Here is a 15,645-nt window from a genome sequence, read left to right as displayed (position 1 = left end):
CCCGCTGCGCTGCTGCAAGCCCCGGTTCGCCGCTATAAACCCCGGTGCATCCGTGCCAGGCTCCGGTGCGCCTCCACAAGCCCCAGTTCGCCGGTTCAAAGTCCCGGTGCAGCCGTCCCAGGCTCCGGTCCGCCGCTACAAGCCCCGGTGCACTGCTATAAGCCCCGGTGCAGCCGTCCCAGGCTCCGGTTATCCGGTACAAAGTCCCGGTGCGCCTCTACAAACCCCGGTGCATCCGTTCCCAGGCTCCGGTTCGCTGGTACAAAGTCCGGTTCGCTGCTATAAGCCCCGGTACATCCGTTCCCAGGCTCCGGTTCTCCGGTGCAAAGTCCCGGTTGGCCGCTAAACGCTCCGGTAAGTCCCTTCCCAGGCTCCGGTTCAGCCGCTACGAGCCCCGGTACATCCGCTCCGCCGGTGCAAAGTGCCGGTGACGCTCCCGCCGCTTCCCCCGATCTCCGCTTTTTATGAATGAACTGCTCACCGCCGCGCCGCCGCTTTATACGGCGGCGCCCCGCCCCCTGCGCTGACGTCACGCCCGCCGCCGCCGCCGCTCCGGGCCCCCCGGGACCCCCACGACCCCGCAGCCGCCGTCGCCGCCGTTGCCGCTGCCGTTCTGCGGCCCCGGGAGCCGCCGCCGCCGTTAAGAGGCTCCGCGGCGGGCGGAGAACGGGGGGGATCCCTCGCCCCGCCCCTCCGGAGTTCCTGTGACGCAATTAGCCATATATGGGCTTGTCTCGGAGTGTTTGTTTGGTATCCTAGCAATGACGTCACAGGGAATCCCTTCGCCGCCGCCGCCGCCGCCGCCGCCGAAACGCGTATTAATAGAAACGGGCGCCGCGGTTCTAGAAACGGCCTGAACCGTCCGGGGCGACGGCCCCGCACCCCCGGTAACCCCCTCCGGTAACCCCCCCCCCCTCCCGGTGACACCCCCCCCCCCCCCGGTAAACCCCCCCCCGGTGACACCCGCCCCCCCGGTAACCCCTCCCCGGTACCCCCCCCCCCCCCGGCGACACCCCCCGGGACCCTCCTCCTCACCCGGTGACCCCCCCCCCCCGCCCCGGGACCCCCCCCCAGTACGTGGCACCGCGGAGCGTCCCGGGGTGGGGGGGTCCCGGTATCGCGGGGGGGACGGGGACCGGACGGCAGGGCCCCGCTACCGGAGCAATGGGAACCTCTCCCCGGGGTGTTACCGGGACCTCACCGTGAGTCACCGAGGGGGATCCCGGTTCCGGGCCAACGGGGACTTTCCCCCGGGGCGTTTACCGGTGCAGGACTGCAGAGCACGGGGGGGGTCCCGGTATGGGGGGTCCCGGTACCGGGGCAATGGGAAATTTCCCTCCAGGGTGTTTACCGGTACCGGACTGCAGAGCACCGGGGGGTCCCGGTACGGGGACGATGGGACCCCCTCCACCTCCGGGATGCCACCGAGGCTGGGTTACAGAGCTCCGGGGAGTCTCCGGTACCAGACGGTGGCACACCGGAGGGGGTTCCCGGTGCTGGGGTGCAAGGGCCACGGTCCCCATCCCCCGCGCTCCCGGGATGGGCACGGGGAGGGGGTCCCGGTACGGGGGTGTCGGCAACCGGAGCCCTGGGGGGGCTCCCGGTCCCTTTACAGGACCGGGACTGACACCGGAGGCTGATGTCACCGGCGGGAACCGGCGCTGAGTCACGGCGGGGCCACGGCGACCGGGAGGGCGGGGGGGGGGCAGTTCCCACGTCCCTTCATTCATTCATTCGTTCATTCATTCATTCATTCATTCCTTCCTTCATTCCTTCATTCATTCATTCACTCACTCACTCACACCCCCGTCATTCATTCGTGCCCCGCCCCCAGGTCGGGGGGGCGTGGCCGGGGGGGGTCGCAGCCCCGGTTGTCCCCGCCCTCCCCGCTGCCCCCAGGCCCCCGGTGTCCCCAGCCTGGGGGGTCCGGCCCCAGTGCTTCTGGTCTCGGGTGCCCCCGGTCCCGGTGTCCCGGCCCGGTGCCTCCCGGTGCTCCTGCTGCCGGGTGGCCGCAGCCCCGGGGTCCCAGCCGGGCTCTTCCCGGTGTCCTCAGCCCCCGTGTTCCAGTCCCCGGGGTCCCGGTCCCGGTGCCCCGGCCGCGTCTCTCCCGTGTGTGGGGTACCGGTCCCGGTGCCCCGGCCGGGCTCTGTCCCGTGTCTGGGCCCCAGGCCCCCGGTCCCGGGGGCCCGGCCGGGCTCTCCCCGGTGTCCTCAGCCCCTGCGTTCCAGTCCCCGGGATCCCGGTCCCCAGGGTCCCGGTCCCGGTGCCCCCGCCGGGTCTCTCCCGTGTGTGGGGTCCCGGTCCCGGGGTCCCGGCCGGGCTCTTCCCGGTGTCCTCAGCCCCTGAGTTCCAGTCCCCGGGATCCCGGTCCCCAGGGTCCCGGTCCCGGTGCCCCGGCCGGGTCTTTACCGTGTGTGGGGTCCCGGTCCCCAGGGTCCCGGTCCCGGGTCCCGGCCGGGTCTCTCCCGTGTGTGGGGTCCCGGTCCCCAGGGTCCCGGTCCCGGGTCCCGGCCGGGACTCCCCCGTGTGTGGGCCCCGGGGTCCCGACCGGGCTCTTCCCGGTGTCCTCAGCCCCTGCGTTCCAGTCCCCGGGGTCCCGGTCCCCGGGGTCCCGGTCCCGGTGCCCCGGCCGGGTCTCTCCCGTGTGTGGGGTCCCGGTCCCCGGGGTCCCGGTCCCGGGTCCCGGCCGGGGTCTCCCCGGTGTCCCCGTCCCGTCCCGTCCCGTCCCCACGTGCCGCCGCCGCGGCCGGAGTAAACACGGCGCGTGTCGCCCCGGCGACGGCGTTCCATGCCCCTGACGTCACCACGTCCGGCGTCCTTTGTTTACGTCGCGCGGCAACCGCCGTGCCCTTGGCAACGGGGAGGGGCGGGGCGATGCCGGAGGAGGCGGGGTCAGGGGAGGGGAGGCGGGGTCTGCGCCGCGGGGTTCCCGCGCGTTTCGCGGGGCGGGAGGGGACACGGGGGGACACGGGGGGAACCCAGGCGTCCGGGATCCCCCATTCCCCAGCTGCTGAGTCAGCACAGCCGCGGGAGGGGCTAAAAATCCCCGGGGGGGGGGCGGGATGACGACCCAGGGCCCCCCCCCGTGTCCACGCGTGTCCCCCGTGCTCCCCCACGGCCCCTTATGCCTCGCCGTTGTCCCCTCATGGTCCCGTGTCCACATGGCCCCCGTGTCCCTTGTGCCTCCCCGTGTCCCCCCCATGTTCCCCCCCGTGTCCTTTGTGCCTCCCCGTGTCCCCCCCTGTCACCCCGTGTCCCCCCCTGGCCCCCCCGTGTCCCCCCGTGTCCCCCCCACTCTCCCCACGTCCCCTGCACAATCAAGCCCGGCTGTCACAAGAGTTTTTATTAAAGTGTGACCCCCCCCACGCGGGGGGGGAGGACACGGGGGGGTGACACGACCCCTGCCCCCCTCAAGTGACACCCCCACGCAGAGCGGGGGGGACGCGGGGGGACCCCGGCCACCCCCCCAGCTGTCACCTCGGGGGGGGACGGGGGGGTCACTGCGGCTTCGCTTTGGCACTTGGGAGCTTGGCCTGGATCCTGGGGGCAGAGGGGAGTCAGGGGGGGCCAGGGCACCCTGAGACCCCCCGGGGGCACCCCCGGGCTGGGTTTGGGGTCCCCAGGGGCAGGTTTGGGGGGCACGGGGTGGTTTTGGGGTGCCAGGATGGGGGTAGGGATGGGGTGTCGGGGTGGGGGTGGTTTTGGGGTGCCCCGGGCAGTTTTGGGGGGCCAGGGGTTGCCCTCACCTGGCTCGGAGGTGACTCAGGTGGTTCCTCACCAGACTCACATACTGGTCGATCTGGGCCTGGGGACATCGGGGACGTGGGGGGCAATTGGGGACATGGGGGGGGCAGAGGGGTACCCCTCAACCCTCCCCAGACCCCCGCGTCCCCCCGTGTCCCCCTGTGTCCCCAACCCTCCCCAGCCCCCGTGTCCCCCCGTGTCCCCGTACCTGGTGGTGCCGGTAGAGCACGGGGAAGGTGAATGCGCAGATGACGCCTGGACAGGGAGCGCCACGTCAGGCCAGGTCCCCGTCCTGTCCCCTGTCCCTGTGCCATCCCTCTGTCCCCAGGCTGTCCCCATGCCCTGTCCCCTGTCCCCGTGGTGTCCCCCATCCCTGGGCCATCTCCCTGTCCCCAGGCACTACTCGTGTCCCCTACACCTGTCCCCTTGTCCCCTAGCCATATCCACACTCTGTCCCCATGCCAGCCCCTGTCCTTGTGCCTGTCCCCGGGCCCCATGCTGTCCCCTGTCCCTACCCCTGTGCCCTGTCCCCATCCCCTGTGCTCTGTCCCCGTGCCCCATCCCTGTCCCCCATCCCCTGTCCCTGTTCCCATCCCATGTCCCTTATCTCCTATCCCTCTCCCACGTCCCTGTCCCCCATCCCCTGTCCCTTGTCTCCCACGCCAATGCCCTGTCCCCCATCCCCTGTCCCTGTTCCCATCCCACGTCCCTTATCTCCTTCCTATCCCTCTCCCATGTCCCTGTCCCCCATCCCCTGTCCCCTGTCTCCCACGCCAATGCCCTGTCCCCATCCCCTGTCCCATCCCTGTTGCCATTCCTGTCCCGTGTCCCCTCCACCTCCCCGTGCCACCCCTGTCCGTCCCGGTGCCATACCTGCTCCCAGCAGCGTCAGCCCGTTGCAGACGGCCCCCACGTAGGTCAGCAGGTAGAACAAGAAGGCGAACTGCGGCCAGAGCCCGGCATCGCGTCACCCTCACCATCACCCTCGTCGTCACTGCCCCGGGTGACCCCCGGGCAACCTGCGCCCTTGTACCCCTCATCCCCGGTACCCCCCGTGCCCTTGTGCCTGTGGGGCACCCATGCCCCTGTCCCTTGGCGTCCCCTGTACCCCCATGGCCCAGTGTCCCCATGCCCCCAGTATCCTCCATGTCCCCCATGTCCCCTGTGCCCCTAGATCGCCCATGCCCTGGGTGTCCCCCATGTCCCCAATGCCCTCCATGCCCCCAGTGCCCCCATGTCCCCAGTGTCCCCCATATCCCTGTACCCCCAGTGTCCCCCATGCCCCCAATGCCCCCAGTGCCCCCATGTCCCCAGTGTCCCCCATGTCCCCGTACCCCCAGTGTCCCCCATATCCCTGTACCCCCAGTGTCCCCCATGCCCCCAATGCCCCCAGTGCCCCCATGTCCCCAGTGTCCCCCATGTCCCCGTACACCCAGTGTCCCCCATGCCCCCAGTGCCCCCCACGTCCTCAGTGCCCCCCGTCCCGTGTGGGTGATGGTCACCTTGAGGGACTCAGGGAGGCTGTGGACGAGGAAGAGGCGGGTGAGGGTGTGGGTGGCAGCGGTGAGGTGCCGGGCCAGGCGCCGGGCCCAGCGCTGCTGCTCCTCGGGGCTCAGCCCCATGGCCCCCTCCGACTGCACCCTGCACGGGGACAGGGACAGCCGTGGGGTGGGGATGGGGACCACAGGGACAGCAGGGACAGCGGTGGGGATGGCAGGGACAGCTCGTGGCGTGGGGATGGCAGGGACACACCATGGGGTTGGGATGAGGACTGCAGGGACACCCTGTGTCATGGAGATGGGGACAGCAGGGACAACCCATACCACGGGGACAGGGACAGCAGGGACACCTTGTGCCATGGGGATAGGGATGGCAGGGACGCTCTGTGGGATGGGGACAGAGATGGCGTGGATATCTCATGCCGTGGGGACAGGGATGACAGGGCCACCGAGGGCGAGGGGACAGTGACGGCGGGGCCACCCCACAGGGACAGGGGTGTGCCACAGGGACGGCAGTGCCACCCCGTGCCGTGGGGACGGTGACAGGCAGCGGGACAGGCAGGGGATGGCACCGGGAGGGTGTCGGTGATGGCGATGGCCCCGCGAGGGTCCCCGGCATGGCACTCACCGGCAGGGGTTCTCGGGTGGGTGCCGGCGCAGCGCCCGCAGGGCGGCACGGTGCAGGCGCAGGGGCAGGGTGATGCCCAACACGGCCAGCGCCCCGTAGGCGCCCACGCTGATGGCGCTGAACCGCGCCAGGCACCCCAGGGTGCCCAGCGTCCCCACCAGCGCCAGCGCCGACCACCCTGGCGCCCGCCAGTACAGCAGCTCCCACACTGCGGGGACACCGTGCTGCGCCGAGGGCTCCCAGTGCCTCCCAGTGCTCCCAGTATGCCCTCTGGAGCCCCCCAGCACCACGCAGTGCCTCTCAGTACCCCCTTCAGAGCCCCTCTAGTGCTCCCATTGGCCCTCGATGTTCCCCAGTGCCTCCTCCAGTGCCCCCCAGTATCCCCTCGAGCCCCACAGGGCCCACATAGTGCTCACAGCATCCATCCAGTACCTCCCAGTGCCCCCCAGTATCCCCTCGAGCCCCACAGGGCCCACATAGTGCTCACAGCATCCATCCAGTACCTCCCAGTGCCCCCCAATATCCCCTCGAGCCCACATAGTGCTCACAGCGTCCATCCAGTACCTCCCAGTGCCTCCCAGTATCCCCGCCCCGAGCCCCCTTGGTGCTCCCAGTGTCCCTCCAGTGCTCCCCAGTGCCCCCCCCCAGTATCCCCTCGAGCCCCCCAGGGCCCCTCTAGTGCTCCCAGAGCCCCCCCAGTGCCCCCCAGTACCCTCTCCAGAGCCCCAGTGCCCCCCCCAGCACCCAGCTGTCCCCACCCCGAGTGACAGCCCCAGCTGCGGGGAAGGGGAGCACCCATCCCCCCCCGGGGTGCCCCCCCCCGTGCCCCCCGCACCCACCTTGGCCCTCCATGGCTCCCGCGGGTGCTGCTCGGGGGGGGGGGAGGGATGGGACTTTGGGGGGGGTCACCCCTATTTTTAGCCACCAATCCCGCCCGGACGCCCGGGTCCACCCTGCAACCGGACGCCTGGGTGCCCCCCCCGCCGTGAGCTTCCCCCCCGCCGTGCCCCGAGGCCCTGATTGGCCGCTCACCCAGGACATCGGCTCCCGGCGGGCTCGGCCATTGGTCGGGGGGCGCCGGGGGCGGCTCCGGGATGGGGGGGGGGGTCCGGGGGGGGCGGGCGCGGGGCAGCCGCTGCGGGCGGGGCGGGGAGCGCGGGCGGGGGGGGGCCCGCGGGCGCTGCTGCTGCGGGGAAGGGGGGAGCGGGGGGTCAGGGGGCTGCGGAGGGGTCCCCCATGGCCCCCAGCCCCCGCATTACCCTGAGACCCCCTCAGGACCCCCCCCCCCATGGCCCCCAGACCCCCGCATTGCCTTGAGACTCCCTCAGGACCCCCCCCATGGCCCCCAGCCCCCCCGCATTGCCCTGAGACCCCCTCAGGACCCCCCCATGGCCCCCAGCCTCCCCGCATTGCCCTGAGACCCCCTCGGGCCCCCTCCCCGTGGCCCCCAGCCCCCCCTTGGGTACCCCGCGACCCCACCATCGCCCCCAGCCCCCCCCCCCCAGGGGTGCCCCAGGACTCCTTATATCCCCCAGCTCCCCTTGGGGACCCCCCCCAGGGATTCCCCATGGCCCCCAGCCCCCCAGGGTGCCCCGGGACCCCCCGTTGCCCCAAGCTGCCCCCCAGGGACTCCCATCACCCCGAACTGCCCCCCCCCCCGGGACCTCCATCGTCCCGAACCCCCCCATGACCCCTCATACCCGGGCTCATCGGGGTCTCCTCGGCCTCAGGACCCCCCAAATCTGGCAGAGCCCCCCCCACCTCCAGCTGCCCCTCGAGAGGGGCCGGGGGATCCTCGGAGCGCTTGGGGGGGGTCCTGGCAGCCAAGCGGGGGTCCGGCCCCCGGGGGGATCCCCCGGAGGGCCCCGAGCTCAGGCGGGGGGGGCGTCCCCGACGGGAGTCTCGGCGACAGCGGGGTCCTGGCTCGTTGGGGGGACCCCCACCCCTAAAGGCGATGTAGGAGAAGGTGAGTTCCCGGGGGGGTCCCCGGGGTCCCCCCCCTGCCGCCGTCGCCCCATCTTCGTCCTCATCCTCCTCTTCCTCCTCGGGGGGCTCCGGTGCCTCCTGCAGCTCAGGGAAGTCCGACTCCTCGTTGCCACCTGGGGGTGGGGGATTTGGGGGGGGGTCACGGGGGGGTCGGGGCACCCCCATGCCCCCCCCCAAAGTTGCACCCCAAAATGTGGGTGCTCAGCCCCGCTCACCCTCCGTGGAGTCCGGCGTGGTGGAGGTCGTGGATGGAGCCTCTTCTGGAGGGGGGCAGAGGGGATGGGGGGTGCGCGGGGCCCCCCCGTGTCCCTGTCCCCCCCCGCAGCACTCGGGTCCCCCAGTGCACGGTGCCCCCCCAGACTTGCTCCTGCCTTCCCAGTCCGTATGCCCCCCCGTACCCCCCCGGCCACTCCCTGCCCCCGTGTGCTGTCCCGGCTGTCCCTTGTCCCCCGGCACTCCTGGTGCCTCCATTCCCGGACCCTCCCGGGGCCCCATCCCGGGTACCCCCACTCCCAGCTGCTCCTGGTGCCCCCATCCCTGGCTCCTCCAGCCCGGTTCCCTCATCCCCAGTAGCCACATCCGTGGCCGCTGCCGGTGCCTCCACCCCAGTGCCTCTGTCCCCAGCCCCTCACGGTGCCCCGTCCCCAGTACCCCCGTCCCCGGTATCCCCATCCCCGGTGCCCCCATCTCTGGCCCCTCCCGGTAGCCCCATCCCCCGTGGTCCCACCTCCCGTGCCTCCATCCCCGGCCCCTCCCAGCGCCCCATCCCCGGTACCCCCATCCCAGTTCCCGCATCCCCGGCCCCTCCCAGTGCCCCATCCCCGGTGCCTCCATCCTGGTTCATCATCCCCGGCCCCTCCCGGTGCCCTCATCCCCGGTGCCCCCATCCCCGGCCCCTCCCAGTGCCGCCGCCCCGGATACCTCCGTCCCCGGACCCTCCCGGGCCCCCATCCCCTGTATCTCCACCCCCGGTACCCCATCCCCGGTCCCTCCCAGCGCCCCATCTCCGGTGCCTCCATCCCGGTTCCCGCATCCCCGGCCACCCCCGGTGCCTCCATCCCCGGCCTCTCCCGGTGCCGCCGCCCCTCCCGGTCCCCGGTGCCGGTGCGTACTGCAGTGGGCGAAGCCCAGGACCTGCCCCATGGCGGCGGCCCCCGCATGGGGCTCCCGGTTGCCCTCGGCCCCGTTACCCCCGGGCCGGCCCCGCCGCGCATCACCGCGACGCCATGGCGGGGCCCGCGGCGGCGGCGGCGGACAAAGGGCGGCGGCGGCGGCAGCGGCGGCGGGGCGGGGCGGCGGCGGGCGGGGCTCGGGGCGGGGCCGCACCGGGGAGCCGGGAACCGGGAACCGGGCACTGACACCAAGCACCGGCACCGGGCACCGACACCGGGGACTGGGCACTGGGATCTGGCACCGGAGCCCCCCTTGGAGTCACCAGGACCCCCCCGAGCCCTCCCAGAGCCTCCCACTACCTTCAGGACCCCTCCAGTTTGCCCCAGTGCTGCCCAGTACCTGTCAAAGTCCCCCAGTGCCCTTCCAGAGCCCCCAGTACTCCCCAGAGCCCCCAGTATCACCTCTGAGCTCCCCATTGCCCTTACAGAGGCCCCCACTGCCCTCCCAGAGCCCCCTAATACCTCCCAGAGCCCCCCAGTACCCTCCCAGAGCCCCCTAATACCTCCCAGAGCCCCCCAGTACCCTCCCAGAGCCCCCTAATACCTCCCAGAGTCCCCTAATACCTCCCAGAGTCCCCTAACACCTCCCAGAGCCTCCCCAGTGCCCTCCTAGAGCCCCCAGTGCCCTCCCAGAGCCTCCCCAGTGCCCTCCCAAAGCCCCCTAATACCTCCCAGAGCCCCCCAGTACCCTCCTAGAGCGCCCTAATACCGCCCAGAGCCCCCCAGTTCCCTCCCAGAGCCCCCTAATACCTCCCAGAGTCCCCTAACACCTCCCAGAGCCTCCCCAGTGCCCTCCCAGAGCCCCCTAATACCTCCCAGAGCCCCCCAGTACCCTCCTAGAGCCCCCCAGTTCCCTCCCAGAGCCCCCTAATACCTCCCAGAGTCCCCTAACACCTCCCAGAGCCTCCCCAGTGCCCTCCTAGAGCCCCCAGTGCCCTCCCAGAGCCTCCCCAGTGCCCTCCCAAAGCCCCCTAATACCTCCCAGAGCCCCCCAGTACCCTCCTAGAGCGCCCTAATACCGCCCAGAGCCCCCCAGTTCCCTCCCAGAGCCCCCTAATACCTCCCAGAGTCCCCTAATACCTCCCAGAGCCTCCCCAGTGCCCTCCCAGAGCCCCCTAACACCTCCCAGAGCCCCCTAACACCTCCCAGAGCCTCCCCAGTGCCCTCCCAGAGCCCCCTAGTGCCCTCCCAGAGCCCCCTAGTACCTTCCCAGAGCCCCCTAGTACCCTCCCAGAGCCTCCCCAGTGCCCCCTAATACCTCCCAGAGCCCCCCAATACCTCCCAGGGCCCCCTAATATCTTCCAGAGTCCCCAGTGCCCTCCCAGTACCCCCAGTCCCCTCCCCGGTGGCGCTCCCCCTGGGCCGTTGCCCTTTTAAGGAGGCGGGGGCCGCTCCGCCGCCGTTACCGGGAGGGGCGTGGCCTGGCTGGGGGCGTGGCCGCGGGTCGGGACCGGCCGGTCCTTCCCCCCCCCCCCCCCCCGCCGCCACCGGAAGGGCCCGGCCCGGTCCCAGCGCGTCGCCGCCGCCGCTGCCAGCATGAGGTGAGCGGCCGGGGCGGGGGGCACCGGGGGCACCGGGAGCTGGCACTGGGGGCACTGGGGGCACTGGGCAGCACCGGGAGCTGGCACTGGGGGCACTGGGCAACACCGGGAAGCACCGGGAGCTGGCACTGGGGGTACTGGGCAGCACCGGGAACCGGCACCGGAGGGTACCGGGGGCACTGGAAAGCACGGGGAACTGGCACCGGGAGCACTGGGAGCACTGGGGAGCACCAGGAACTGCCACCGGGGGGTACTGGGAGCACCGGGAGTCACCAGGAACTGGTATTGGGAGTTTGCACCGGGAAGCACTGGGAGAACTGGAGAGCACCGGGAGCTGGCGCTGGGGAGCACCGGGAACTGGTACCGGGGGCACTGGGGGAACTGGGGAGCACCGGGAACTGGTACTGGGAACACTGGGGTGGCACCGGGAGCTGGCGCTGGGGGAACTGGGAAGCACTGGGAGCACTGGGAGCCGCCCCGGTTGACGGGTGGGACCCTGGGGTGGGGGGGGGCGGTGACAGCGGGGACTCCCGGCCCGTGGGCCCCCCTCCCCACGGGTGCCGCCGCCCTGCGCCTCAGTTTCCCCATGGGGAAGTTCAGGTCGGCCCTACATAAACACAACCCCCCCGCCCCGTGCGTGCCCCCCCCCGTCCGGATGTCCCGTCCCGGGGCCGGGGGAGGGGCAGGGTCCGGACGCCCGGGTCCCCCGTGGAGAAGAGGAAGGAAAAAGGGGGGGCGGGGGGGTGTGTTGGGGTGCGCTTGTGGGTTGGGTGCTGGAGGGGGGGGCAGCACCCATGGGTGCCTCGCGGCTGGTCCTGGGGGTGCCCCACGTATTGGGGTGCCCCATGCCTGTTCCTGGGGTTCCCCACGCGTGGGGGTCCTCAACCCTGGGTGTCCCTCCCACCCAGGGTTTACCCATGTTGAGGGGTACCCCCACCCAGGGGGTCCCGCACCCAAGGGGTGCCTGTGCTGGGGGGCAGTTTTCCCCACACCCAGGGGGTCCCAAACCCAAGGAGTCCCTGTAAAGGGGGGGTTCCACACCCAGGGGGTCCCCAAACTGGGGGGGGCGGCGGTACCCAGGGGGTCCCACCCATGGGGCTGCTTGTGCTGGGGGGGGGTTCTGCCCCCAGGGGGTCCCACCCACGGGGGGGTGCCCACGCCAGGGGGTCCCACCCCGGGGGGAGATGCCCGTACTGGGGGGTGCCCACCCAGCGTTGCCCCCCGCCCTGCAGCGAGACGGTGCTGTGCAGCGCCCGGGCAGCGGTGCTGCTCTACGATGACACCCACAAGCAGTGGGTGGCGGCGGGTGGGGGTCCCCAGACCCTCAGTTGCGTCCAGCTCTACCACCACCCCGGTGCCAACGCCTTCCGCCTGGTGGGGCGCAAAATGCAGCCCGACCAGCAGGTGAGGGTGCCTGGGGGGCACCCATGGGTGCAGGGGGCAAAGGGGCAGCCCTGAGTGTGGGGAACTATGGGGTAATGCTGAAGATGGGGTGCGGGGGGGGCGTATGGGGCACCCATGGGGGCGGGGGGGCTATGGGGTAACACTGGGCGTAGGGTACCCATGGGGGCAGGGGTTATGGGGGGACACTGGGCATGGGGTGGGGGGGAGATGGGGCACCCATGGGTGCAGGAGGGGCTATGGGGCATCTGTGGGTGCAGGAGGAGCTACGGAGCAATGCTGAGTATGGGGGGGGGGGGGTGTCTATGGGGCACCCATGGGTGCAGGAGGGTCTATGGGTCAACACTGGGCATAGGGTGGGTATGGGGCACCCATGGGTGCTGCAGAGACTATGGGACAATGCTGGGCATGGGAGTGATCTATGTGGCACCCATGGCTGCAGGGGGGGCTACGGGGCAATGCTAAGCATGGGGGTGCTCTACGGGGCACCCATGGGCACGTGGGGGCTCTGCGGGCCATCCCCAGGTGCGGGGCGCTGGGGGCACCCCTGGGTGCAGGGCTGCCCCCCACGCCTGCGGGTGCCCGCAGGTGGTGCTGAACTGCCCGCTGGGGCGGGGGCTGCGCTACAGCCAGGCCACCCCCCAGTTCCACCAGTGGCGGGAGGCCCGCCGGGTCTGGGGGCTCAGCTTCGGGGCCCCCCGCGAGGCCGCCCTCTTCGCTGCCGCCGTCCTGCGGGCCCTGCGGGCGCTGGAGGAGGGTGAGTATTGGGCGGGGGGGTTATGGGGGGCGCTCATGGGGGCCTGACCCTGTGGCCTTGCCTTGTGTCTCCCTCTTCATCCAGGCACCCCGCTATCCTGGCCGGACCCCGATGGTTTGGCTCCAGAGGAGCCTGAGCAGCAGGAGAGGTGGGGGACCCCCAAACTGGGGGTGCTGGGGGGGCACCATGATGTTGGGGTGCTGAGGGGGTCCCCATGCCCATGGGGGTCTGTGGGTGCTGGGGGGGCCCCCCCATGCTTTGGGGGGCTGTGGGTGCTGACCCTTTTCCCCCCCCAGGCAGACGCTGGAGGAGCCCGAGCGCCGTGTGGCGGCTGCAGGTGGGTGACGGGGGTCCAAGGCTGACCCCCACCCCCCCAACACCGGGGATAGGCCCCCCCAACCCCGAGCTCCCCCCTAAACTCTTTTCCCCCCATCCAGGCACCCAGGCCGTGCCCACTGGAGGCCCCCCGCCGCCCCCGGGCCCCCCGCCGCCCCCAGGGCCCCCGCCACCTCCCGGCCCCCCGCCAGCCACGGGGGTCCCGCCTGCGCCCCCCTTGCCGGCGGCGGCGGGTGCTGCTGGGGGGGGGCCCGGGGGGGGCTCCGGCTTCGCCGCTGCCATCGCGGGGGCCAAGCTCAGGAAAGTCGGCAAGGTGAGGGGAGGGCACAGTTGAGGGGGGGGGGGGGCGCAATAACCTGGCGAGGGGAGCTCTGCATCACCCCCTTTCTCCTGGCAGGAGGAGGTGCCAGGTGGGGGGGGCCCCCCTGCACCCCCCAAGGGCGAAGGTGCCCGGGGGGGGGCCGGGGGGGGGCTGATGGAGGAGATGAGCGCCATGCTGGCCCGACGGTAAGGGGGGGGACCTGATGGGGGGGTACCCCACTCTGCCCGGCAGCTTCCCCTGAGGTGGGGGCACCCCTGTGCCCACGCTGACCCCCCTTACCCCCCCCCACCAGGAGGAAAGCCACCCTGCAGGGGGACAAGCCAGTGCCAAAGAGAGACGAGGATGTCACCAGCGTGAGTGTCCCCCCAATACCACTTTTGGGGGGCTCCCGCGTTGGGGAGCTGCTCCCTGTGCCCCCCCCATTGCCCCTGCCCCACACAAGGGCAGTTAATCCCCTTGTCCTCATGCTGGTGGACCCCCCCCCCCGTGTCCACCCCCTCCGTGTCCACACCCCCCCCGCCCCGACCCCTCTTTCTGCCCCCCCCCCGCAGGACGAGGCGGAGCCGGGCACTAGGACCCCGGGGCAGCCCGCGGGTGAGTGAGGGGACTACAACTCCCAGCGTGCCATGCGGCCCGCCGCCGGGGCCGGGCATGCTGGGAAATGTAGTCATGCAGGCGGGGGAGCCTTGGGGGGCTCCTTTAGGGGAAGGCGAGGGGTTTGGGGGGCCGGGACCCCCCTCATCCGCTGCCCTCTCCCCACAGAGCCCGTGCGGAGGCCCTGGGAGAAGGCCAGCTCCACGCTGCCCAGGTGGGTTTGGGGGGACGGGCAGGGGGATTTGGGGGAGGTCTAGGGGCTGGAGGGGGGCTTTGGGGTGCCCACGGAGGGGGTTTTGGGGTGCTGGGGGGATCCCTAGTACCCCCAGAGCAGGATTTGCGGGGCAGTTGCTGGGATGAGGGGGTGGGCAGGTTGGGGGGTACCCAAGACACAAGATGGGGGGCATGTAGGGAGGTCTGGAGGGGCCCCCAACCTATTTCTTCTACCCCCACCCCCACCCCCCCCCCCAGGATGAAGTCGACCATCCCGGCTGCCCCCGCCGACCCTCCTGGCCCTGCTGACGAGCCCGACCTGGAGCGAATCAAACAGGTAGCGGGGTCGGGGGGGGGGGGGAAGCAGGGTCATGGGGGGTCCCCCCAGATCCCCTCACCCTGTGCCTTCCCCTCCAGGAGCTGCTGGAGGAGATGCGGAGGGAGCTGCAGAAGATGAAGGAGGAGATCATCGAAGGTGGGGGGGGCTCGTGGGACAAGAGGGGAGAGTAGGGCATTGGGGGGTGGGGGCAATAGGGGAGGGGGGGTACGCTGGGGGGGCTCCAGGTGGGGCAATTGGGGGACCCCCCCTGTGACACTGCATTTCCTCCCCCAGCGTTCATGGTGGAGCTGCGGAAGCGGAGCATGCCCTGACCCCTCCCCAGCCCCCCCAGGATGGGCCCGGATGGAGGGGGGTCCCCCTACTGCACCTCCCCAGCCTCACCCCCCATTTCACCCCCACACCGCCCTGGGGAGGGGGCTCCGGGCCGCACCCCCCCAGGCTGTGCCTTACCGGCCGGGGGGACCAAAGCAGCGCCCCCTCCACTGTGCCCCCCCTCACCACCAGTTTGGGGACCCCCTTTTTTTTATACAGGGGGGGAAAAATGAGGGGTTCCTCCCCTTCCCCCCCGGGGTCTTTTTTATGCCACTTTTGGGTTTTTCACCTTTTTTTTTGGTTGTTTTATTTTTTTTTTTTTCGGGGGGGGGGGGGGGGGGGGGGAGGTTGGGGAGTCCCCCTCCCCTGCCACAAATAAATATGATCATTTTGTATGTGACACCGGCGTCCTCGTCCGTCACCCACCCGTGGGGGGTCACTGCCCCCGACCCCCCCCCCCCCCCTCCCCATCACAGCACGGAGAGGGACAGCGGGGGCTTCGCTTCGCTTTAATGGTGTGTGTCAGGCCCCTGCAGGAGGAGAGCCCCGCCCACTCTCCCTAGCCCCGCCCACTCTCCCTAGCCCCGCCCCAAGCAGCTCCCCACCAATCGCAGCCCAGCCACAGGGTTGTGGCCTTGCCCCCAATCTCCCCACTCCAGCCCCCCCCCCCCCCCCCCCCGATCTTGGCTCCGCCCTCCAGCTCCCCCATTGTGATCTCCCCTGGCCACGCCCCACCACGTGGCCCCACCCACAATCCTTTGGCTCTGCCCCAAGCCCCATCACCACGCCCCCTCCAGGCC

At 71.5% G+C, this 15,645-nt stretch overlaps 2 protein-coding genes across 2 annotated transcripts; one reads left to right on the top strand and one right to left on the bottom strand.

The window, feature by feature from the left end:
- Positions 1-3,326: 3,326 nt before the first annotated feature.
- Positions 3,327-9,041, bottom strand: RTN2 (reticulon 2). The gene is given in 11 exon segments (XM_082333689.1): positions 3,327-3,540; positions 3,747-3,805; positions 3,953-3,999; positions 4,618-4,687; positions 5,247-5,385; positions 5,872-6,079; positions 6,904-6,976; positions 6,978-7,057; positions 7,572-7,970; positions 8,073-8,117; positions 8,970-9,041. Coding segments are annotated over 11 exon segments (1,194 nt in total). The 5' UTR covers positions 9,001-9,041; the 3' UTR covers positions 3,327-3,497.
- Positions 9,042-10,498: 1,457 nt separating this feature from the next.
- On the top strand, positions 10,499-15,161 carry VASP (vasodilator stimulated phosphoprotein). Its single transcript, XM_082333531.1, has 13 exons — positions 10,499-10,570; positions 11,803-11,974; positions 12,560-12,728; positions 12,813-12,876; positions 13,025-13,065; positions 13,166-13,377; positions 13,462-13,571; positions 13,679-13,739; positions 13,938-13,980; positions 14,149-14,194; positions 14,452-14,530; positions 14,611-14,668; positions 14,807-15,161. Exons 1-13 carry the CDS (start codon positions 10,566-10,568, stop codon positions 14,842-14,844), a joined length of 1,098 nt encoding a protein of 365 aa, XP_082189657.1. The 5' UTR covers positions 10,499-10,565; the 3' UTR covers positions 14,845-15,161.
- The last annotated feature ends 484 nt before the right edge of the window (positions 15,162-15,645 follow it).

The sequence above is a fragment of the Platalea leucorodia genome, assembly GCF_965183815.1.
Source record: "Platalea leucorodia genome assembly, chromosome: 26".
Lineage (NCBI taxonomy): Eukaryota > Metazoa > Chordata > Aves > Pelecaniformes > Threskiornithidae > Platalea > Platalea leucorodia.
This window is presented reverse-complemented; position numbering and strand designations above follow the sequence as displayed.